Source organism: Oncorhynchus keta, chromosome 34 (assembly GCF_023373465.1).
Source record: "Oncorhynchus keta strain PuntledgeMale-10-30-2019 chromosome 34, Oket_V2, whole genome shotgun sequence".
Taxonomy (NCBI): domain Eukaryota; kingdom Metazoa; phylum Chordata; class Actinopteri; order Salmoniformes; family Salmonidae; genus Oncorhynchus; species Oncorhynchus keta.
This window is the reverse complement of record NC_068454.1, coordinates 34,605,222-34,629,854: the sequence shown is the minus strand read 5'-3', so window position 1 is coordinate 34,629,854 and position 24,633 is coordinate 34,605,222. Positions and strand designations below refer to the sequence as shown.

Below are 24,633 nucleotides of genomic sequence, written 5' to 3'. Positions count from 1 at the left end.
TTGCTTAGTCATAACATGCTTCTCAAAATGAAAGCAAGACAATTCCATAGATCTTTGACTATATATCAGGTCAAACATATAATTGTATGTTCCACGTAGTGCAGATAATCGCATAGACCTGCTTTACTGAATAATGACTGTTAATAATGAGTTACTGTATGCAACCAGTTACCTTTGGACTCTGAAAGGTTTTAACCTCCTTTCTGATGTAGTCTAAAGGAGCTGGAGGACAGGCCTCTGGCAAGCCTGGCATACAGAGAGCAAACAGCACAGAGTACCTACCCAGACATGGGTTGCCTAGCAAGACACTGTCACTGCCAAAACCTGCACCTGATTCCCCCTGCACAAAGGAACCTGAACACAGACGCTCACTCAGTAAGTTGTCTCCAACGACTATAGTTCTACAACAGTTGCTAATCAAAACACTTCTTGACGTGTTAGTACAAGCTGGAACTCGGAGGTATGCTGATTAAAAGTTGTCTCTTATCTGTGCTACTGTAGGGATTTAATTGCTCAAAACACAACTTTTCCAGGGAAATGGTTGCTCACACATTTGCATAATGTATGTGTGCTCGTTTCCCTTACCCACCGACGTGATAAGGTCTGACAGCTTTCCTGATTTTTAGTGGCACTTTTTTGTGTTTTCTTTTTATATGCCCAAAATGTGTGTGGGACTGTTGATTTCAATTATGGCTCTTGTAGGAACATGACACAAGAACATGCTAATTAACATTATGTCATTGTATGTCAAGCAGCAATTATGTTAATCCCTGTCATTGGTTCAAATCAATCTCATCACCTTAAGCGCTGCGAGACGAATATATTGATGTTGGATGAGCATATTAAAATCTCTAATTAGGGGCCAGGGACATAGAGGCCAAGATCCAGTCTCTTATATCCAGCTGCTTGAACCTTTCATTATGGGTATGATTCTGGCTATGTTCATGTGAATTTATGCCCATGAAAAAGACCGTACTTTACACAAACTGGAGAGCAACATGGATAGCTTTTTTCCCACTTAACGTCCTACTGTATGTTTTCAGGAAATGATATACAATCACCTGACAACAATAGTATTTGCTTTGCAACTCTGTCTAACCCAACTGTAATATAATAAATATATTCAACTTGTTTATTTTATTGCAAAGCTAGTCCGTAGACAAAAATAGGTCATTTGATTCATTTGGGAGGAGCAGTGTTCGTTTTTATTAGAATGACAAGCAGCACCCGGACTTTAAAAAAACGACAGGGAATTCCTCTAGACATGGAGAAGTTCAATTGGAATGAATAATAGAAAAAGACAGCCATGGGAGAGACCCCTGGAAGGATGCCTAATTAATAAATAACACTGGGACTCTAACGAGAGAGAGGGGGGGGGGGAGCGAGGGTCAGGTAGAGCGATGAGGGGAACCATGCTATCCACCTCCACTTTACTGGCTGAACATTGTAAAGGCATATTTTAACCGTGTGTCTGTGTGTTCCTGACAAGTTTTCAAGTCTTCCAAGCTCACCTACAGCGTGTCGGACAGTGCTGATAAGATTGGGGTGAAGAACAGACTCAAAAAGTTCATCTCAAGGCGGCCTTCTATGAAGACTCTACAGGAGAAAGGCATCATCAAAGGTATCAGAGTATTCTGTTTTAAATGTACCAGTATCAGTGTGTTATTTTCCAGCACGCCTCACATGTTGTGAAGAACACAAGTCGTTCAAAATGTGTTGTACATTTTGTCATCTTTTTCTATGACAGCCCCTTCCAATAAGAAAAAAGAGAGTTAACTGTGTGTATATTCCCAGATGTCACAATTTATTTTATAATTGATTGTAAATATAGAATAACTAGTGATGATAATGAGTTATTATACTGATTTGAAAAGGTCTTTCCACGTTTATTAGGAGTCACAGAACAACAGTGATTTATAAAATTAAACTGAATGCATTTTACTTGAACAAACCATGCCAATCCAACCGGCAACCACAGAATCCATTCCTCTAAGGGGGAACTAATTTATTGAGCTCACGGTTGAAGGAAAATACACCATTAAAGGGCATATTTAAGCACATTTGCAATCCTTAGAAGAAGGTAACGGTATTTGGAATTTCCCCCAGCTTCAAGGAGACCCTTTAATGTTGTGTCCACGGGACAAACGCTAGATCAAAGGGAGAGGACGTTATTGACGGAATAAATGAAATACTTCTGGATTAAGGAGTGGGGCAGGTGGCCTCCAGACTGTCCTATTTGGCAGGGCTGGTGGGCAAGCCACTTCAGAGAGTGTGCTTCCTCAAATCAGGTCCCCCTCCCCCCTCCCCCTTTCCTATCGTACTTCAGAATGCAAATTAAATCCATGCAACGCGAGGGTTATTTGAATTCCTTTAGGAGGGGTAATTTTGCTCCATTTCTCTGCCCCCTTCCCCTCTCCCTCGTCTTTTCTCTTGCTTATCTGCCGAGCACTGGGAAGTGCATTTTGTATGCAAAGGTGCCGCGCTTGCAGTCATTTATGTATTTGGTGCACACTTCCCTCCAGTGTATAAACAAGAGAGGGCGATCTTTGATGTTGCACAGTGCTAGAGAGACAGCACTGTTCAAGAGTCCCGATAATGTAACATAAGCCAGTTGATGAGTGAGAAAGTGTACCTCTGTGCACAGTCAGATTGAATTCCAGTCTATGATTGATGAGGTATGCTTTGCTAACCCTAGCTTTTGCTAGCCCTATAGGGCATCTACTAGAGATTAACTGACCAGAGTTAGTGACCACAGAAGCCTGAGTTTATTGCCAGTAAGGACAGGTTAAATGAGGGACGCCTTAGTACATTTAAATGGACAAAAGTAGAGTAATGAAGCAATGGGAATGTTCATATAAGGCAAGAAAATGTGGCCCCCCTCTTCCTCTGATTGGAGCAAAGCGGCCTGGGATTCTCAGGGTTCATGGGAAAAAATGTTAGCGATAAAATGCTAAGTGTGTGATTAAACATTAGATTGTTTATCCTTTACCAATGTGGCCGTGGAATCCATGTAGCCTACTGTTAGTAGCACTGTTCTGGAAACAGCCATCAGAGGAAAGCAGGGCAGTATGAGTCAAGAGCGATGAGTGTTACTACTCATGCTATGAAATAATGACCTATCCCTCCACATAATGATGATGATGATCAATGGACAGTATTAATGAGATTTTTCAAGCGTGAATGGAATGACTTATTAAACAGACCTTTTACCGTTCCACCAAAATTCCTGAGATCTGAAAACAGACATTTCAACACATTCCACGTTTGAGGACTTTTGATGCAATTAAATGCAATATCTGGTGATTACTGCTAATATCTATATTTTTACACTGTCTCTAGTTCAGTAGTTCTGGGAAATTGATTTTTTTACTTGAACAAATCATGTCTTTTTTTTCCCTCACAGATCGAGTGTTTGGATGTCACTTGTTGGCACTTTGCGAGCGGGAAGGGACCACTGTGCCAAAGTTTGTCAGGCAGTGTGTGGAGGCCGTCGAAAAAAGAGGTATGCACTTTTACTAAAATTGTTATTTTTAATTAATACTTTGTTTATGGGAAATAAATCAACAATGGATAAGATGTGTGGGGGAAGTATGTACTGTATTGTCCTCCTGTATTTGGGAGTTTGACCCTTCTCCACACCCTGACCCTGTCGAGTCGGCCTGTCCACCTCAGTGATGCTTCATCTCATACAGTTACAGTAGCTGCTTCAGCATTTCACCACTGTTTACACTTCCCCCCTCTGTTTTGACATTTGAGAGTGAATATGAAAAGACCTATAGTTGAGAGTGCCTGTTTTATAAGACGTGTATCCCGGTCATTGACTCGTAGTGTTCTCACACAATGTGTGTGATCGGTAGTTTCCCAGGCTCCGTCACATAGCTGGCCAGGCAAAGGCGCTGAACCCTGAGGAAAATGCTCCTCGGCATCCCAAATCACTCACTCCTGGTCCGCGTCCAATTCCGAGTCCACTTCAGACTGTTTATAACGCGCTGAAATTGAGACTGAATTATGTGTTTGTGTAATGGGTTCCGTTTGTGGTTTTGGCTGAACATTTGTTCAGGACTATTAGTTATCTGGGGGTAAAATTGCTGTGGCCCGATAAACACGCTGAGAAAATAATAATGATTAAGAGCGTCTTTTAACTGTAATGATTATGATCTAAAGGTCTGTTGCATTTCTTGATACACGATGGACTTTAGTGTGTTAGAAAATAAACCTTTAGACACGCACGCACTCACTCACTCACTCGCACACACACACACACACACACACACACACACACACACACACAAACACACACACACACACAAACAACATTTGGGAGGCCATTGGCTGGGCTCTGGACACAGCAGGGAAAGAACAAACAAACAACTTCTGACTGCTTTCTATGTAAACAAAGGGCCAAACACTGGGGTGAAATTCCTCTGGACATCTTAACACTTGAGCTGCAGAAAATAGCCAGGACGTTATACAAGAATGCCTTGCAAAGAATGAAACGTACGTCTTCTTTACTTTTCAAGTCAACCATATCCTCAAGTTACCCCACCAGTGACAGCGGTATCGTACAGTACATAGCGTGCCACTGTCAAATGCTCGGGAATGTGGACGGACATTCATTAGAGCAATTGATAGAAAGGGCCAGAGGAAAGTGTCGCCCCAGCTACCTCTATGCAGTGGCAGTGTTAGTTTGCACTGACAACAGTGTGACTCAAATATGTAGCATTTCAATCTGTAGCCTAGCCTGTATTTCAACTTGTAAGCCTCCAGCCTTGTGTATTTAAATGCTGTTCACTTTTTAATGTATATATTTTGTAAATGGCTTGTTTTTAAGAGTATGCACAATGAAAGCATGACAATCTATCAAATGCTGTTGAGCTGGTTTGGCAGGCTGGTCTCCTGTGCTTGGATGCAAAAGAAAATGGCAGTCAGACTCTATAATCAAAGTAATGCTCAAAATGTCACAGTGAAATAGAGCCGTATGTTGTCCAAGTCCAAGCCCTTATCTAGGCAAGATGTCAACTATCCATTCCACTGCAATGAATGTACACATTGTCTATTGTAAAACCCAGGAATTGTATCTAAATGTGTCATTTATGGTCATATAAGTCCAAATCAAAATGTAGTCTTGTCAAATTTGCTTGTGTTTAATGTCTAACTTGTATCCACCAGGTTTAGAGGCTGATGGCATCTACAGAGTGAGTGGTAATCTAGCCACCATCCAGAAGTTACGATTCTTGGTTGACCAAGGTATGTTCTGTCATTTAATTAATGACTGTGTTATAGTGTTTGTGACAGTACTTGACTTCATACAGTTCAGTTTCTACTGGATATCATATAATTAACACAACACGATTCGAATAGGGTTCAATTAGGGGGGTTTCTTTGTGATACAATGGATACAACTAAGACAGTGTGTTCTGTTGAAATCAAATCAAATTGTATTTGTCACATGCGCCGAATGCAACCGGTGTAGACTTGACAGTGAAATGCTTACTTACAAGCCATTAACCAACAATGCAGTTTTAAGAAAATACCTTTAGAAAAGTAAGAAAAACAAATAATAAAAGACCAGCTGTAAATAACAATAACGGGGCTATATACAGGGGGTACCGGTACAGTCAATGTGCGGGGGCCCCAGTGTCAAGTTAATTGAGGTAATATGTACGTATAGTTATTAAAGTGACTATGCATAGATAATAACAGAGAGTAGCAGCAGCGTAAAAGGGGGGAGGGGGGCATTGCAAATAGTCTGGGTAGCCATTTGATTAGATGTTCAGATTTTCAGGAGTCTTATGGTTTGGGGGTAGAAGCTGTTTACAAGCCTCTTGGACATAGACTTGGCACTCCAGTACAGCTTGCTGTGCGGTAGCAGAGAGAACAGTCTATGACTAGGGTGGCTGGATTCTTTGGGAATTTTTAAGGCCTTCCTCTGACATCACCTGGTAAAGAGTTGGCCCAAATGATGTACTGGGCCGTACGCACTACCCTCTGTAGTGCCTTGCGGTCAGAGGCCGAGCAGTTGCCATCCCATGCAGTGATAAAACCTGTCAGAATGCTCTCGATGGTGCAGCTGTAAAAACCTTTTGAGAATCTGAGTACCCATGCCAAATATTTTTGGCTCCTGGGGGGGGATAGCTTTGCTGTGCCCTCTTCACGACTGTCTTGGTGTGTTTGGACCATGTTAGTTTGTTGGTGATGTGGACGCCAAGGAACTTGAAACTCTCAACCTGCTCCACTACTGCCCCATTGATGAGAATGGGGGCGAGTTCAGTCCTCCTTGTCCTATAGTCCACAATTTTCTCCTTTCTCTTGATCACATCTCTGACCTCCTCCCTATGTGGATGTGTTGTTTAAAAAAATATATATATTATTGTTACCCCCTTTTTCTCCCCAATGTTGTGGTATCCAATTGGTAGTAGTTACTGTCTTGTCTCATCGCTGCAACTCCCGTACGGGCTCGGGAGAGGCGAAGGTCGAGAGCCATGCGAGAGAGCCATGCAAACACAGTCAGCATGCACTGTGCCTGGCCCGCCACAGGAGTCGCTAGTGTGCGATGAGACAAGGATATCCCTGCCGGCCAAACCCTCCCTAACCCGGACGACGCTGGGCCAATTGTGCGTCGCCCCATACGCCTCCCGGTCGCGGCCGGCTGCGGCAGAGCCTGGGCTCGAACCCAGAATCTCTGGTGGCAGAGCTAGCACTGCGATGCGGGGAGGTGGATGTGTTGTTACCTACCCTTACCACTTGGGGGCGGCCTGTCAGGAGGTCCAAGATCTAGTTGCATAGGGAGGTGTTTAGTCCTAGGGTCCTTAGCTTAGTGATGAGCTTTGAGGGTACTATGGTGTTGAACGCTGAGTTGTAGTCAATGAATAGCATTCTCACATAGTTGTTCCTTTTGTCCAGGTGTGAAGGGGCAGTGTGGAGTGCAATAGATATTGCATCATCTGTGGATCTGTTGGGGCGGTATGCAAATTGGAATGGGTCTAAGGTTTCTGGGATAATGGTGTTGTGAGCCATGACCACCCTTTCAAAGCATTTCATGGCTACAGACGCGAGTGCCATGGGTCGGTAGTCATTTAGGCAGGTTACCTTAGTGTTCTTGGGCACAGGGACTATGGTGGTCTTCTTGAAGCATGTTGGTATTACAGACTCAGACATGGAAAGGTTGAAAATGTCAGTGAAGACACTTGCCAGTTGGTCAGTGCATGCTTGGAGTACATGTCCTGGTAATCCGTCTGGCCCTGCAGCCTTGTGAATGCTGACCTGTTTAAAGGTCTTACTCACATCGGCTGTGAAGAGCGTGATCACACAGTCGTCCGGAACAGCTGATGCTCTCATGCATGTTTCAGTGTTACTTGCCTCGAAGCGAGCACAGAAGTTATTTAGCTCATCTTGTAGGCTCGTGTCACTGGGCAGCTCTCGGCTGTGCTTCCCTTTGTAGTCTGTATGCCGGAGCCGGTGTAGTATGATTCGATCTTAGTCCTGTATTGACGCTTTGCCTGTTTCATGGTTTGACGGAGGGAATAGCGGGATTTCTTATAAGCTTCCAGGTTAGAGTCCCACTAATTGAAAGCAGCAGGTCTACCCTTTAGCTCAGTTCGAATGCCTGTAATCCATGGCTTCTGGTTGGAGTATGTACGTACAGTCACTGTGGGGATGACGTCATTGATGCACTTATTGATGAAGCCAATGACTGATGTGATGCACTCCTCAATGCCATTGGAAGAATCCCGGAACATGTTCCAGTCTGTGCGAGCAAAACAGTTCTGTAGTTTAGCATCTGCTTCATCTGACCGCTTTTTATAGACCGATTCACTGGTGCTTCCTGCTTTAATTTCTGCTTGTAAGCAGGAATCCGGATATAATTTTAGAATTAGGGTCAGAGTTGCCAAATGGAGGGCGAGGGAGAGCTTTGTACGCGTCTCTGTGTGTGGAGTATAGGTGGTCTAGAGTTTTTGTCCCCTCTGGTTGCACATTTAACGTCCTTATATCAAAACTGATATAAGTGTCCCTGCATTAAAGTCACCGGCCACTAGGAGCTCCGCCTCTGGATGAGCATTTTCCTGTTTGCTTATGGCGGTATACAGCTCATTGAGTGCGATTTTAGTGCTAGCATCGGTCTGTGGTGGTATGTAGACAGCTAAGTTTAATACAGATGAAAACTTTCTCGGTAGATAGTGTATTCTACAGCTTATCATGAGATACTCTACCTCAGGCAAGCAAAACCTCGAGACTTCCTTAGATATCGTGCACTAGCTGTTGTTTACAAATGTACATAGGTCCCCACCCTGTGTCTTACCAGAAGCTGTTGTTCTATCCTGCCGATAGAACAACAGTGCATAACCCGTCAGCTGTATGTTATTAATGTCATCGTTCAGCCACGAATCAGTGAAACATAAAATATTACAGTTTTTAATGTCCCGTTGGTAGGATATACATGCTTTCAGTTTATCTAATTTATTTTCCAGTGATTGAATGGCAGATTATCCACTCGTCACCTGATCCTCACAAGGCACCCCGATCTCTTTCCGCAAAATCGCAGTTTCTTTTTCCAGCGAATGACAGGATGAGGGCCTTTTCAGGTGTTTGGAGTATATCCTTCCCGTCTGACTCATTTCCAATTCGAAGTGGGTAATCGCTGTTCTGATGTCCAGAAGCTATTTTCGGTTATAAGAGATTATGTAGCAACATTATGTACAAAATAAGAAAGAAACAATGCAAAAAAACGAACAAAATTGCATGGTTGGTTAAGAGCAAATTAAACAGCAGCCATCCTCTCTGGCGCCATCTTCAATAATCATGGATGATTCTGGGTAGTTACTGAGTAACTCTACTTAATTATGAATAACTGTAGAGACCTATTGATGGTGAATGAGTAACGGATCACAAGGCATTCTTTGGCAAATAAAAAATGATTGATGAATACCTTAAGAATGGGATCTTTCAGAGATAAAGGAAGGATAAAGCATCCCTCATGAGAATTCAAGTCAGATCTGGGCCTCCAGTGAAACACGTCTACGTACTTCATCTGAATTATCCAATGTTTCCTGTAAAGGACTCCTGGGGCATTTCTCCAGCAAACCAACAAGAGAACGTTTGTTGTTGACCAGGCTCTGAGAATAAAGAATAGACTGGTTGACCTTTAGCCTAATTTATCACTCTGGAACGTATTTCTCTGTCTTGAGGTAGCTAGCAACCTTCTTTTTATTTAGAGACACCATTATTTGTTACTGTGCCCTGCAGTCCTAGAGATTAAAGAAGTGGTTTGTGATGCGGGAGATTGAGGGGAGAGTGACATCATCAACATTTCGCACATTCCAAGCATTCTGACACCATGACACCATGTGCCTACATTCTGTCCCACACATTCCATTTATCCTGAATGTGCTCCCAACCCCCATAGTTATAGAGAGCCAGTACAGTACAATCTCAAGTGAGAGTGGGTTGAAAACATTGACCATGTAGTAGGCTACTATGTCCTTCAGGACCATAGAACGCAGCAGGTTCAGTTTCCCTGAGTGGGTTTTGTACCAGGATTCAATACAAACAAGGAAACTATGGGCTGATTAGCAATCAGCTCAGATGTGTCAAGTGCACACACTGGAGAGGCTGGCTAATTGAAAGTCTGGACTTTTTTCTAGGGAGTACCTAAAACTGTGCAGAAAAAAAGAAAGAAATACCCTTCTGGCTTTATGTAATTCTCTATGACTCTGGCTTTCCAACACATTGCCTTTGTTTTTGGTTGGCCGAGGATGGAAGGGAAGATCTAAGATCATCTTGACATGCCAAATACATTACTCTAATTTCAAAGCATGGATAAAATCTCTCTAAGATAATTATCTCTATGAAAATGATTCAGAAGTTCCCATGGCACTATATTCCTATTATCATGTAACAGGGTTGTCTGAAACGAACGATTGCTTATTTCCAGTTTCAACATACAGCATAATATGACTTTGTGCTGTACCATTCCACTGTCTTCAGACCTCCAGGCCTGTCATGTTGGCTTTGGATCATCCTGCACTCCTCCTGTGGCATATTGAGCCTGGTGCCTCTGAATCACATCGTCACCTGATGGCCTGTCTCTGTCACTACCAGGGGTTTTCTCTATTCTCAGCCCTATCAGAACTAACTGATTTCAACAGAGGGTATATGTCAGTCTAGAACAGAAACCCAATCCAACACATGTGGCTTCATCAGACCTCTGGGTAGCTGGGAGCCTGTTAGCGAGCTCCGCTGTTAGCAGGTAAACATTAGCATAGTAATTAGCCTTTGCAAATTCTCCCAATTAAAGCTTTGTTGTTCCCTCTCTATTCCCTCTCCTGTTCTTTTTCTCTCTCACTCCCTCTTTCTCTTTCTCTCTCACTGCTCCTGTTCCTTCTCTTTCTCTCTTTCTCTGTTTCCCACTCCCACCTCTCTCCGAATCTTCCCCCTCTTCCCCCCTCTCTCTTGCCCCCTCTCTTCCTGGTGTTGTCCCAGAGGAGGAGTTTAACCTGGACGACAGCCAATGGGAGGACATCCACGTCGTCACCGGGGCACTCAAGATGTTTTTCCGGGAGCTGCCAGAGCCCCTGTTTCCCTTCCCATTATTTGAGCTGTTTGTGGAGGCCATCAGTGAGTATACAGCCTAGATGTTTTGCTGTTGTCATCAGCACATTAGTTTGTCAGCATATTCACAAAGCTTGCGCTTGCAGTCAGATTTCAGTCACTTTAATTTTGAGGTCAAGAAGACTGAAAATATGGAATGCAATGAAATTCTCCAGATCCAGATTAATAACGGTTTGTATCAGAACTGTGTAACGTTTGCTATTCTACCAGTGAAATAGGCAAGCTTGCCTGGGTTTTACATAGTAACATATGCATCAGGCCCTGTGGTGTGTTAGCATTAATCCTGTTTATACTGTACTCCATGCGCTTTTATTTGCCTCTAGAAACGTTGTCCTCGAGGCAGCTCACTTAAACACTAAACGATTTTTCATTCAGAGAGGCTGAGAGAGAGAAAGACCACTGAGGATTGAGCCGTGGTACAGTATGCTAAGTTGATACTCCACTCTCTGCTAAGCAACAGGGGTGAAATCAATAGCCATCTTTCCACATGGTCACTTGGCACATACAGTATGTATGGGCCCAGAGGAGAACAACCTCAGAGTTAGAACTTTAGGTTGCATTTGGAGGCGGTGAGTAAACTCTTCAAACATTCAGATAGATCTACACAGTATGTACAGGATTTCTTTCTGTGCTTCATGTACAATGTACTGTATCGTTGACTCCACTTACACCAGGTGGTCTCAAATAGGTTGCAGAGTCCTCTGCCTCTCTCGATCTGTCCAGTCAAAAGAGGTCGCTGTCGAACTGTGAGGTGGGTCACCTCTCTCTCGCACCCCTGACATCCCCTGGTGGTTAGTGGGGGGAATTCCACAGGTCAAAGGTCACGACAGCCAGGGCTGGCAGTCCAGACAGAAGCTAACACAAGATCAGATCTGACACAGTCATGTGTTGACGTACTTCCACTCTACTTCACCACACACACACACACACACACACACACACACACACACACACACACACACACACACCCCCACCACACACCCACCACACATTAACCCCCATCATGCCATTGTTCCGGCTCCCACCCTAGCCGCCGTCCTACTGACGCCAGTGTTAACCTTGTGTAAACAATACTGTTAAAGGTTGTGCACTTGTGTTGAAATGCTACCTGGGCCCTGTAACCCCACCTCAGGGTTGGAATACAGGGAGCATCAGCTCTCTCCTGAGCTCCATGGATGAAACATAAGGAAATTATATTGAATAATGCTTTTTCTTCTACCCCTTATTTATTTTTTCATTTGTTCTATATGTGTCATTTGTACAAAAGTGCCTGCTGTTGTCAATGCTGTCCCATCCCATACCCAAATATTCTCTCTGAGACCCTCGAAGCCCCCGGAAACAGATTGCGAAAACAATCCCAAGGTGGTGCTATAATTTGGCAATAAATATTTACATGCTCCAGAATGTAGGCCAGAATCCCCTCTGGCGCTCAAGGTGGTTACATCCAGTTAATCAGATAAGTATGTGCACGGCTGATGAGTCTCAGACAGCGTTTAGACAACTAATTAGCAGTGTAGGAAGCCCTTCATAGCAGGAGGTGTAATTAGGATAACCTGGTACGCCATGCTCCGCTGTAGAGATGAAACGGCCAGGGGTGGAGTCACTACAGATTCGCCACTAAGTGAATGTAGTTGTGCAGCTAAATAGATGCATTAGTGACCATATGGTGACGTACACCATTAATTTATATTGCAAAGATACTGAAAAACAAGACTGTGAAGATTTAGCATCAGCACATGGCAAGCACCTGCCTCACGTCATTTAAGACGACCTAGTCCTAGTCCAAGATAATGAGCTGGTTGAACTGTCCAGAACATGAGAGCAAGGCCTAATCTGCAGCCAACACATTATTAGTAAACAGTTGTTTGACTTCCTGTCCCATTTAGGACCTTGAGACAGGGAGAGAGTCTCCTGGTGATGGAGATGATGGGTTGTCATCATTAGAGTCGCGTTGCCCATTGCTGGCTGGCCCTGTAATGGGGTTGCATTACGGGGAGTTCCTATGGGTCCGTGGCTTGTGTGGACGGGAGGTGAGCTGATTAGGCAGGTTTCAGTACACATCACCAGGTCTCTAATTGAAACCACCGTTCCAAGAGCCAACAGTGTTGCAGCTTACTGGAACCATGGCCAGTGTGCATGTGTTGTTACGAATGGCCAGTGTCGTTACCGGAATCATGGGCCAAGCGCTTGGGTCCCATTGGACAAAAAGACTTACAAGTACTACAACATGATGGAGAGTGTAGCATTGGATGTAGTCCAGTCCATTCACATCATATGAAAGGATTTTCTCAGCCACGGATAATGGAGACATGATATTGTTATCTCCTAAATATCCTAAGCACAATGCAAACACTTATCATATCTTCAGTCCGACACCTCCCTTTCTTTCTTTCTTTCTTTCTTTCTTTCTCTGGTCTCCTGTTTCATTTGTTTTCTCTCTACTTTTGTATGAACAGATGCCCCCTTCCCTCCCCTCCCTCCCTCTCAGCCCCGTAGGTTTGATGAGTTGTTCAGTCTGAGGTCCTCAGGTGGTGTCCATGCAGGCCTTGTCTCCCTGTCTCCCTTCCAAGTGAGCTGTTCATTCTTGGAAGGCTGAGAGGAGCAGCTGTGTTTGCAGGCCGTGATCCTGGCACCAACTTACCACGTTCTATTATTCATGTGGGCCTCAGTATCGGAGAGGGGTATCTGGAATCTCCAGCCACCTGTCTCGCAGACAAACGCTCCTTTTTGTTTCGCAAGCAAATCAATGCAAACACTGGTGAATTGAGCTTGATCTCGTTCGAGCACTGCTTCTATAGTTTTGTCGAGGATGGTGGCGGCATTGATAGTGTTGCCGTAAAAGTGTAAATGTTTCGGGGGAGGAGCGGAGTCTTGGGTTGAGACATTTTTATGCTGGTTACAAGAACTAAGATGTTACATGTTCATGGCTCAGTGGATGCTATCTGTATGCATGCATGTGTGTGTGTGTTTAACTGTTGATATTTACAAAGATTTGAACTCTCTTAAACATAAGTGATTTTATTAAAATGTTTGGCTCCCAGAACTTCAGATTGGCTGGCATCCTTAAAATTCTTCTGCTGTTAATTCAAAAATGCTAATTAGAAAAAGATGCATATTTTCCCAAGTTGTTTGGTCCTTGTCTATGCCCTCAGTAACCATGGAAATGAAGTCATGTGAGTTAGTAACTGGGCCACACAGACGAGGAGAGAAGTCTAAATACTGCTCCCTCCGCATCTCCACCAAGCCAGGGACTTTCTCTTCATTAACTAGCTAGCACAGTTTTATACATGGCTCTTATTTATTCACCATACTGACACAGAAACAGAAACACAGCAGAAAAACATTACTGCAGAGAGAATCGAGGGAATCTATTGTGTCTCAGTTGGGGTTGGTTGATTCACCCACTTAAGCAATAACTTTACCAATGTGGGTTCAGTATTTATGATAATACTGTAGATTAGGGAAGACAAAATGCCTGTACATGACAAACGTAAGAGAGAATCACATTTGTCTATAGTGTTTGGTATCTGTTTGAAATGCGTTTGTGGTTATAATGGTGATATCCTCGCTATCTCCAGGTCATCTTGGGTTACACACCACTTCTCAAGCTTCAAAGAGACACATCATTTACATATGAATAATTGCACATATTTATGATCTGGCGTAGTTTAGTTGATAATCACCATTACAGTAGGAAAGAATAGCATTCTATAGTCTAACTCAAATACAAAGCACACATCACAGAAAGGCAGAGAGCCCAGAGCCCTACAAATCCTGTAGCATAGAAAGGAGTTGTTTTTATTAGTTTGACATTGTTTGGTTTGTTTCTATTTCTGACTTATTGAGAGCATACAGGGCACTCATCATAATCACAGATGGATTATTAACTTAGGACCTGTGTTCATAATGAGTATTAATTATGTTTGTGTATTTTCTGTAATGGGGAATGTGGTGCAAAGCACTCTCATGAATATGCAATTAAAGATTGAACAAATTAGGAAAAAAATCTATCTAGAAATTCTGTGCTACTGTGCTGAGACTTCTTAAATTGGTAGGTGACGTTTCAGTTTGAGAATAATAATTCCTCATAATTAAGTTTTACCTTTGATCAAGATACTTGAAGATACTACCTTTTCATGAAATGGGGGCATTCAATGGTACTTATTAGTTCATTTCTTTTTATAACGCTCTAAAAACAAATTTGCATGCAAGTAAGCTGGCCATGCAAATCGTTTGAAATGCAAAAATATCTAGTTTCTATATTTCATCAAGGAGCTTTTCATGTTTAATAAATTACAGACACCATCCTCCAAGACTTTGTTATTCATTAACCAAAAGCACACAATTGGGATCCATTTAAAATCTTAATCACAACCTGCAGGATTATTTGCTTTCTGCTAATATTTGCCTTGACGGGGCTTTAGTGAGCCATGCAGTACACTAAGCCTGGAGATGAGGTTGTACGGCTAGATTTCCTGAAACAACATACATTTCCCCTGTTTATAATGGGATTATATACACAGAGGTTTAGATGCTGAATGTGTATCTAGTCACTGTGTCACCGATTGAAACACTTATCAGAAATCGAAAAGAGAAGAAAAACTTGAGGCTATTGTACAGTAATTGGTTCTCACAGAAATCTCTATGAATATACAGCTATTGACATTCTCAAATTACTAACATTGGGTTTTAAGATTTACATTGCGAATGTTTAATAACTGGGAAAGTAGCTTTGCACAAACGCAAAAATGTCTACAATTCCATAAATCTTATTGTCTCAACTTGATACCTCAAAACAAAACAAATCAAATGTTATTTGTCACATACACAGTTTACAGCAGGTATAAAAGGTGCAGTGGAAATGCTTGTAGGCTTCCAAACTACAAAAAAAGAAGTTTGTATGCATTTGTTTGGCATTTACCTTCTTGTTCCAATCTGTACAAATCAGCAATTCTTAAATATTTGTTTGGGATCAAAGGACTATTCCTTGGGTTAAACCCCATACACAGTATTGATTTTCATTGGCACAGCCATGTTTGTTTGTGTTGTTGTATACAGACCTGGATGGGGAGTTGTAATGGTCTGTTGTCATAGCAGCTCATAAATCACTCAATCCCCTCTAGGTGCCCAAAAGCTGCCTAATGCTGCAGCCGGGGACTAAAGTTGACATGACTAATGTTCGTTTAGTCTTCTGTGGGGTACGCTCGATCCCTTGAGATGTTTCCCATCATTGAGAGGATTTACTCCTGTTCATGCCAGATTCATAACCATATTGGATTTGCAAAAAAAAAGGAAATAGGGTCTTCCAGGAAATGGTACCACACTTAATGTTCTATGCATGCTATGGTTGCCAAAAGTCAGCTCAGTCAATTAAATAATCACAACTTCATTTATACGAAGGCTGAAAATGATCTTCTGGTTTAGAGTAGTTGTGTGAAGAGCAGTATTAACCGTATTCATCTGGCTCCATTGCTCATCCAGTGCCATATTATATGACCCTGTGTGACTTTTGGGTCAGGTTGTATGTTTCAGTGTGTGGTACATTGGAGTGAATCAGCAAATGTAGATGCTATAATCCTAACAGGGCATTTCAGCCTGCTTTAAATTAATGACACTGTCCTCGCCATCTGTCCACAATGGTGAGCTGAGGGGCATCTCCAATATGTCAGCCACCAACGGCAAAGTAATGAATGAATCATGTCCTTTGTGCCAGTAATGTAGACTAGATTAAATATTTTAGGGTGAGGCCTACTATTGATTAGTTGTGTAGCAGCAGATGCCTCTTATAAACAGTTCTGCATTGTACTTAACAGATATATCGCCTGATCTATTTCAGAGTGGGTCATCTCTAGTCAATTCAGATAATCTCAGTGATAACTTCCAGTCATAGTTAATACTGAGGACAAAAACTAAACAGGAAAACTCTGTTCAGAGTGACAGCCTGTCCGCCAGGCAGGGAAAGCTGCCACACATTCCATCCTGCCGGGCCGGCGCAGAGCGTAGCTCAGGCTAGGCTCACCTAGAGCAGAAGGTCAGGGGCCCTACTCTCTCTCCCAGAACGGGTTTGTCCATCTGTGCCCAACTGGCAGGGTTGGCACCCGACGTGGGCATCTGCCACCTGTGCTTGTGCCAGCTCGGTGTACACGCAGACATCTGCTCTGGCCGTGCTCAAGGGGAGCCTCCACGGTACGACAGACAGGGGGCCAAACATTGTCCTCGCCTCGCTCTGCGGCTCTGTCTGCTAACAACCTGGGGTAATGAGAACAAGCAGAGCTGAGTAGACTCCATTAGGCCATTAGTGTTAACCTAACCTGTGGGTTCCTCTGGAGGTCAGAGAAGGATGCTGAGCAGTGAGTACAGGGAGGGTAGAACAAGCATGAGGTTATTGTCACCTCTTTGCAGGATGTCGATATAAAAAAACAGGTAGCAGGTTTCAACAGATGGATGGGAGGTGTTGCATGGCTGTAGTGCCACAGTGGGTGGGACAGTTTTTGGACTATAGATGTGTTACTGAGTGTTGCAGTTTCTTGTCATATTTATCAGGGATTGAGGACTGGATTTGTCTTGTTTTAGTACTTTTCACTCTCTCCCTCTTCAGCAAATACATCAACACAAACACACATTCACACGTGTTTCCCCAACTCTTCCTAAATGGAGTAGCAATACAGAAAGCAAACATCTGTTCAGATTAATAACACGCAAAGTTGTTTTGGGGTGGAATTCAGGGTTGGAAAAGGAGCATGATCCCAGGACTGGTTGTATTGACGTCCCCACCTGGCCTGGCCCCTATGAGGACTAAATCATCGAGGATTTTCTCCCTGGGATTATCTAACTCATCTGACAATAGTGTTAGGTTTCTATTTGTTTTGATTACAATCAAATAAAGTCTAATTGAAAGACATGCACATTGTTTGAGAGATTTCATTGGTGTATTCCTCTTACAGAACAGTGTGTATCAGGAGAGGAGGTGCAGTCTTAAGAGTGTTACCCATCAGCTAGCACAACATGATGGATGCTACCAATTTATAAGGGTCATAGGTCAGACACAATGTCGCCAAACAGTTTGCCATCTATATAAGGCATTATGGGTAAGGGCCCATCTGACTCCCCATTGGAGACTGGGAGGTTCCCTTGGGATGGCTAATTGGTCAGCCAAGTGTTGTGTTACAGTAACAGAAAGGCTCTAATGGTTTCCAGTAATAACAATAATGACCATCCATTTTTTTTTAAACTAAGTAAAGTCTCACTTACTCTTGAATTGAATGTGAATAATCAGACAAACATCTACACTTGGATAATCAATCTTTATAGTGTTGCCACTTAACGATATTCCTCCAAATCTTCCTTCGGAACAGAGACGAAGGCTGGCAAGCAGAAGGTGCAGGTGATAAAGAAGCTAGTACTTCAGCTCCCTAAACCCAACCAGGACACCATGAGAGTACTCTTCAGACACCTGCAGAAGTAAGTTGACAGCCTGTTAATGTCATTGGAGCACAGCCGGAACATGTTGTATTCAATGTCCAGAATTCGGAATGCTATAGTACTACAGTAGTAGTACTACTAACTCATAGTCATTTTTTTCTATTAGCCCAGTGTTTTTAAAAAGTAGAGTGACAACAGAGGGTCAAACGTACAGTAAAGGGTGACGGAGAGGTCACACTAAAACATCAAGCTCTGGAGAAAGTTACGTATGACCCTCCTATCCCCCTTCCCCCCACCCGACCGTGGCATCCCGGCCCCATGTGTGTAGGACAGGGGGAAATGACCTCAGTGCTGCCTGCGTGTGCAAGTTGCCTGGCCCCGGTCCACTCTGACTGTCCTGGCCAGGCTAAAGGGGCCATATGGCTAAACCCATGTCCCAGGAGAGGTGTTCTATCCCATCTTACCCTTCTCCATATTTACCACCCCACACAGGAGGCCAAATGACTCATTTTAGATTGATGAGCCCCTCCCTAACTGGAACATACCCCTTGGCTACAGCAGAGGACGTGTGTGTGTTTGTCTGTTTGCTTTCGAATGCCAGGTCCCTCAATAAGTCCAAATCCCCCATTCATATCCCCATGCAGAATTGCCTGCAGAGATAACCCCAAAACATCTCTATCTCTTTATCTCTCTTTCTTTCTCTCTCTATTTCTGTCTCCCTCCTCTCGCTCTTTCTTTCTCTCTCCTTTCTCTCTATCTTCCTATCTCTACCTCTCGTTCCCCCTCTCTCTTTCAGCAATGACACACCTAGTTCAAGGAATGGTTTCAGTGGCATTTCTATCCTCTTTCTCAGTCCTTCTCAGCTCTTCTTTGCAGCTCCTTTATGCAGCTTTGCATAATAGAATGTGTTGAATAATATCCTCATAAAAACTATCAATGGACTGAGTGAAGTAATGTTACTGACACATTGTTTTGCTCACACGGTTTCATTGCGCGGGGATTGTGGGGACAGAGTAAATCCCAGGCAGTGCCTCCAAGTCTGCCCCCACCACAAAATGACTTCTCCCTGCCCTCTCACCATGCAAATAATCAAGCCAGAACGTCTCATGTGACAGAATGGCAGGAGAACGGGCCCCTAGGGACCAGATCCAGGACTTTGGCTACCACACCCTTACCTATTGATGTGGTTTAGCTCTAATTCACTTATTTCTCTCTCTCCCTCTTTCTCGCTCTCTGTCTCGCTCCATACCGCGTTCACTTCCAGTTCCACTCTTTATTTCTCATAGGCTAGATGCGTTTGCCTAATCTAAATTTCACACCAGACCACAGTAAATTGGGATCATGTGTGATTTTTTTACATTTATTATTTGCCTTTTTCCCCCCAAAGAAAAGAGCATAGCAGCATTGGAGGGCGCACAGGCACAGTGTATAAAGCATTCTCTGAGATTGCCAGAGAACAAAAAGAGGGGGAACATCTTATAAAGACAATGAGAGGTAAAGAATGAGAGTCCGAAGTTTACGCTGACAAACGCTTATCAGTGGTGCATGTTGCCTTATCGAGGATATCAAATGAGATTACAGAGTGTGTGAATGTGTCCCTGCCTCCCATATTAAACAACTTTTATTCCAGAAGGAAGAGTGGTTTATGATCCCAGGCTTCACTGAGCGGTTTTATTTCGGTCCTGGCTGGGTTGTCTGTGCCTTCAGTAATGTAGGAGTCTATGATGTTTTCTGACTGCTTTGTTGTGGCTTCATTCTCTGCCTGTGTGGAGCCAGTGTTCCTCCCCCCCGATCCATAGGGGTCTGGCTTCAATATCGAGCTGTGTACTTGCATTGTGATGATGTGGTCAAGGAAACCAGATTCTCTGAAGTGTACCTTCACTTAGCCATTCTATTTATTCTCCTATTTGGAAGTGTTTTTGTCACTGCTGTTCATGGTACCATTTACCACAAGGGCTTTAAAAAAAATCCATGGGCTTTCAATTCCTGCTGACCTTACTACAGAGTGGAAAACAAACCTCTATAGGTGTGATAGGTAGCCGAGGCCGAGGCTAGGAGAGGAATCAAAATCAATGGGTGCTGCTGAACCAGAATGGATGACATAGGTCTGTCTAGGACAGCTCTTATGATTGGCTCTCAACTGCCATGATCCAATGCAGTGTTGTTTAACCATAGTGCACCAAGAAGATGCTCGCTGCTTGGAAACTTTTCAACACTTCAACTCAAATGTTTGGTCCCATGGGGTATTTTTAGTTCAAATGGGGAGCTGTCTGTTCACTTTACGAGACTGACACTTATAGTTTCAACCTTCGAGCTTTAGACCACCCCCCCCATCCCCTCTCCTCCTCGTCCCCACCTCCTCCGGCTCCCTGCCCCTTCCTCTCTCTCTCTTCCCATCCCCACCTCAATTTATTATCTGTCCCATGATCCTGAAGGAGTCAGTGATCCTGACCCAATTAGGAGGAGCCTTCCAGGCGAGGAGGAGGGGAGGAGGAGGAGGAGGAGGAGGAGGAGGTGGAGAAGAAGGAGGGGACCCCATCATGGTCCAGCTCTCATTTTCTGTCATGCCCCGCCTGGAGAAACTACATGCTAATTAATTACCATTGGCATCTTGAGCCGTGCACGTCAGCTCATGTAGGAGACATCAATGATTCGTCAGATCAAATCACGAGTCCCCTCTGGTCAGCTCTCTGGGTAGGGTAGGATGGACATTGCTGATATGAGCTGTGTATGCCACCATGGCTTTTTGGAAACACTGTGCCAGGGTGTTGGTGACTAGTCATTACTTGCAAGTTTGGGTGTGAAGTATTTGAAGTGTGATTTTGTTTCCTGTAAGTATAGCTAGTGTTAGAGGTTGTAGCCGTTGTAGTCAGAGGAAGAGGAGATGAGGAATAGCTAGTCTACACAAAGTTATACCAGTCTCCGTTGTGCCGAGGCAGAATGATCCTGAGAACTGAGGTGATGTATTCCTTCTGTGAATATACAGTGGAATTACTTTAATAATGAATAATAATAATATACAGTGGAATTACTTTAATAATTGAGTCGCCTTATTTGAGATCATTAGTAAACCATTAGGCATGGTAATCCAGACCCTTAGATCATCGCAGTGTTCTAATTAAGTTAAAACGCTGATGGTCAGACAGGCAGAGAACAGTGATGTACTGTACACAGGCACAGGGCTGAGGTTAATTGCAGACATAAATAGGAAATTATAGCGTGTACACATTTTAATCAGGTTTCACTCCAAGACACACTCCAAAACACTTAGTCACATGGACACACAATACATGCGAAGACACAGACCTACAGTAATGGCAAGTGCATGGATAGAAACTCTATTCATCAGGTGAATACAACTGCATTTAGAAAGTCTAAAATAAAATAAAAAGCACTTGCACATCATATTGTCCACCTCAAGTACACGCGTTCAGTAGACGTTGTTTTTCCCAGTCATCCCCTAAAATATATATTTTGCCAGGTTCTTACAGCACATGCACGCGGTGACAGTAAATCTCTAATTCTGCTTTGCTAGCACCGATAAATAGGTGGCAGTGAATTTCACTTCCTGCAATTACACTCCCACCTGTGAACGTAAGTGCTCTCGTCTGGAATCAATTATGGCACTCTTTTCACAATATAGCTCCTTCCAAGACATCAGTGTTCTGTGCCTTACTAGCACTATGGCACAGGGGAGACACTGTTCAGTACTAGCTACATCGGTATTGCTAAAGCTAGCACTCTGAACGTTATTAATATACATAAATTACCACAGCACATTGATACAGATTCGCTCTGACACCGTAGCATGATAGCATATTTTATGGAAAATATAATTTTTTGGCTTAAAGTGAGATGAGGATAATTATTCATAATGATTGTGTCAGGTTGGATCATCATCATGCCTTTCTCTTAGTAATGAGCTTGAGAAATATGCATGGCCTGAACACGCTGGGTCGATATTATAATGACATGTGGCAGAGCAAGATGTTGACCATCCCACATGATTAACGATTTAGAGGCCTATTTCCATTGGTGAGAGATACAGCCTGATCGTGACCTTTCCAGACACGTGTTTTATTGACATATACTGTAGCACTGAAATCAACTGTTTAGACAGACTATCCCTAATGTGAATGTCAGTCCTTCTTAGATGTCTATCCTGATTGAGCTCTTGCAGACCTGTACATCTGCCTTTACATCGGCTAGATGTTATGTTAACTTAACTATTATAGTAGTTGTCACAAAGAATACTAACTCCATACTTTGGGGAAAAAGGGAAAGAAATCAAATTGAACTTTTCTAGTGTGTTTTCTTACTATACATGTGCACTACATTTAGGCAATGGAAAAAATATTCAGACTGTTGTTTTATTTTGCTTTTTGTTTTATGACATGTAAGCCATAGATAACATCACTTAGGGCTTTCGAAAAGACCAGCTTCAGGCGCTGCAGTGCCTAATCCTGGCACCCTGACAATACCTTTGGATGCAATTATCTGCTGAGAGGCCCTGTGTGGATCTGTTTTGGGCACGGAGGGACCCCATCCCACCTCAGAACGCTCCGTCAAGATCCCACTGACAGCTTGGAGATGCGCCCCACGCCACAGCCCTTCCATCCCGTTCCAGGCCTCACTCCATAATGGGCCCAGAGGCCTGTGGGCGGCAGCCTCCTCCACAGAGGGAGTAGAGACTGGAGCGGAGTGGGTCCCCCTGCCTGGGCCTGCCTGGGTCTTTGTCCCACAGCCAAGCCTCAGCTCAGGAAGAATACTTCTCAAAAAGCCTCCCTGTATCACATTCTCTGTGCTTTCTCCAGAAAGTACAACCACTGAGTCCTCATATACACCCTGCATAGCATACTGCTCATGTCAAGGTAATGGAATATACAGTATATCTAATGGATTGTGGCCAAGGAAGAAGGCGAGGCAATCTGTACAGTGAAACAAAAGAAGGTCACTGCAGATTGTACAGTAGAGAATATCATCTACAGTTTCCTCATTGCGGCGTAGAATCGTACAGCATGTACGTAATGTACAAGAGTTGCATGTGCTTCTTAATTTCCTGCCCCTGTTTTATCCAGTCCCCAAACCTTCTCCAGACCTCCTCTCTACACTGAAACTCCATCCAGATTTATTTTGTAACTTTCCCTATTCAGATACATTAGAGTCAATAGATGTTCCGCAGTTGACTGCCGGTGCTGAATGTGTGGCATGAAGTGAAAGTACACATCTTTGGATCTTTGAGTACACAAAGCTGGGTGCACAAATGATATACAGAGTTACCAATACTGAAATAAGATATGTTTTCAACAGGGGCCATTGAAGGGTAAAAATCAGCCTTGCTAACAAATCTACTGAATGTGTACAGAAATGATCCAACATTTTCCGGTAGCAATGAGATGTCTGTTTTTGTGATGGTCATTGATGTTGACTTGAAAAGCCTCGTTTCGTGATTCATGAGTTAATATCCCATTGTTTCAATCTCAACCATCTAAATCAAAGCTCTCTCTTATTTTCCCAGATAATTTAACCATTATCTCTCTGCAGGATTCTGACGTGTTCACGGAAAAACCTGATGTCGACACAAGGCATCAGCATCGTGTTTGGCCCGACACTCATGTGGCCTGAGCTGGACTGTGGGAACATGGCGGTCAACATGGTTTATCAGAACCAGATAGTGGAGTTCATCCTCATTGAGAGCTCAGAGATCTTCGGCCTGGAGAAGAAGTGATAAGGACATTTTATCTACAGCAATGGATGGATTCATGAACAGACAAGAGGACCTGTTGTGCCTAAAGCTTGGAGCTAGTTGCTAGTATTTCTGTAATATATTATTAATAGTGAGGATTTACACCTTATCTTAAAGTTTTAATAGCATTTATATCGTACTATGTTGTTAGTTACACCTCTTGAACCCCGAACCCAAACTGTGATTTCTGAATTGTGCTATAGTGAATGCATACTAGTAAATAGCTTATTTTGTGGTCTGGCTCTTCCATTGCCTTATACTGCATAGCTACAGTATCATGAAAGAAGTATTGACAAAAGTAATGATACTATGTTAAGTTATCTGTGTGTGCCTGTGTGATGCATTCAAGTCTGTGAATGAGCATCATCCTCAAGTGTGTCTGAGACAGGCTCTATGCAAATGGGCCTGTCTCAGACACACTTGGAAATTAAAAATAATCCTTTGAATATAAGCACTGAGGGTTTTTTGTTTCTTCATATGCATTGTATGAAACCACAAGCACATTGGAAAAGGTCTCCTTTCCTCCTCCAATTGCACATGTCTGTTTTAAGGGTTAAACAAACATATACAATGATGTAACATGAATACTGGGTGATCAGAGGAGCCTACCTACACACAGAAACACACACACAGTGTGTGTGAGCGTGTGAGTGAGTGAGAGAGAGAGAGACAACCCGGATGAGATGATTACTTTTAATAATTTTCTCTGACGAACGACCACTCATCGAAATATAACTAATGGAGCTGTCCCTGAAATAAAACAGTCAATCACAGTGTAAATGAATGGGAGGGCGAGCAGAGCAGAGAGGAGCAGCCACAGCCTTTGTAGTCTAATAAGTGATCACAGGACTCATATC

General features: G+C 43.2%; 1 protein-coding gene across 4 annotated transcripts in view; it reads left to right on the top strand.

The window, feature by feature from the left end:
* LOC118366994 (rho GTPase-activating protein 15) overlaps positions 1–24,227 on the top strand; it is a 50,686-nt gene extending 26,459 nt beyond the window's left edge. For 2 of the 4 annotated variants that reach the window (XR_008090201.1, XR_008090200.1), the window contains exons 7-14: positions 213–375; positions 1,490–1,621; positions 3,404–3,502; positions 5,170–5,247; positions 10,480–10,614; positions 17,964–18,069; positions 23,575–24,149; positions 24,191–24,227. Coding sequence is in view for 2 of the 4 variants with exons in the window: in XM_052493734.1 (XP_052349694.1) it covers positions 213–375; positions 1,490–1,621; positions 3,404–3,502; positions 5,170–5,247; positions 10,480–10,614; positions 17,964–18,069; positions 23,575–23,758 (897 nt within the window). In the remaining 2 variants the exon portion in view is untranslated. Of the gene's footprint in view, positions 1–212; positions 376–1,489; positions 1,622–3,403; positions 3,503–5,169; positions 5,248–10,479; positions 10,615–17,963; positions 18,070–23,574 lie in introns of all 4 variants that reach the window. The other 2 variants (XM_052493734.1, XM_035749906.2) reach the window with 2 other exon arrangements.
* Positions 24,228–24,633: the final 406 nt, after the last annotated feature.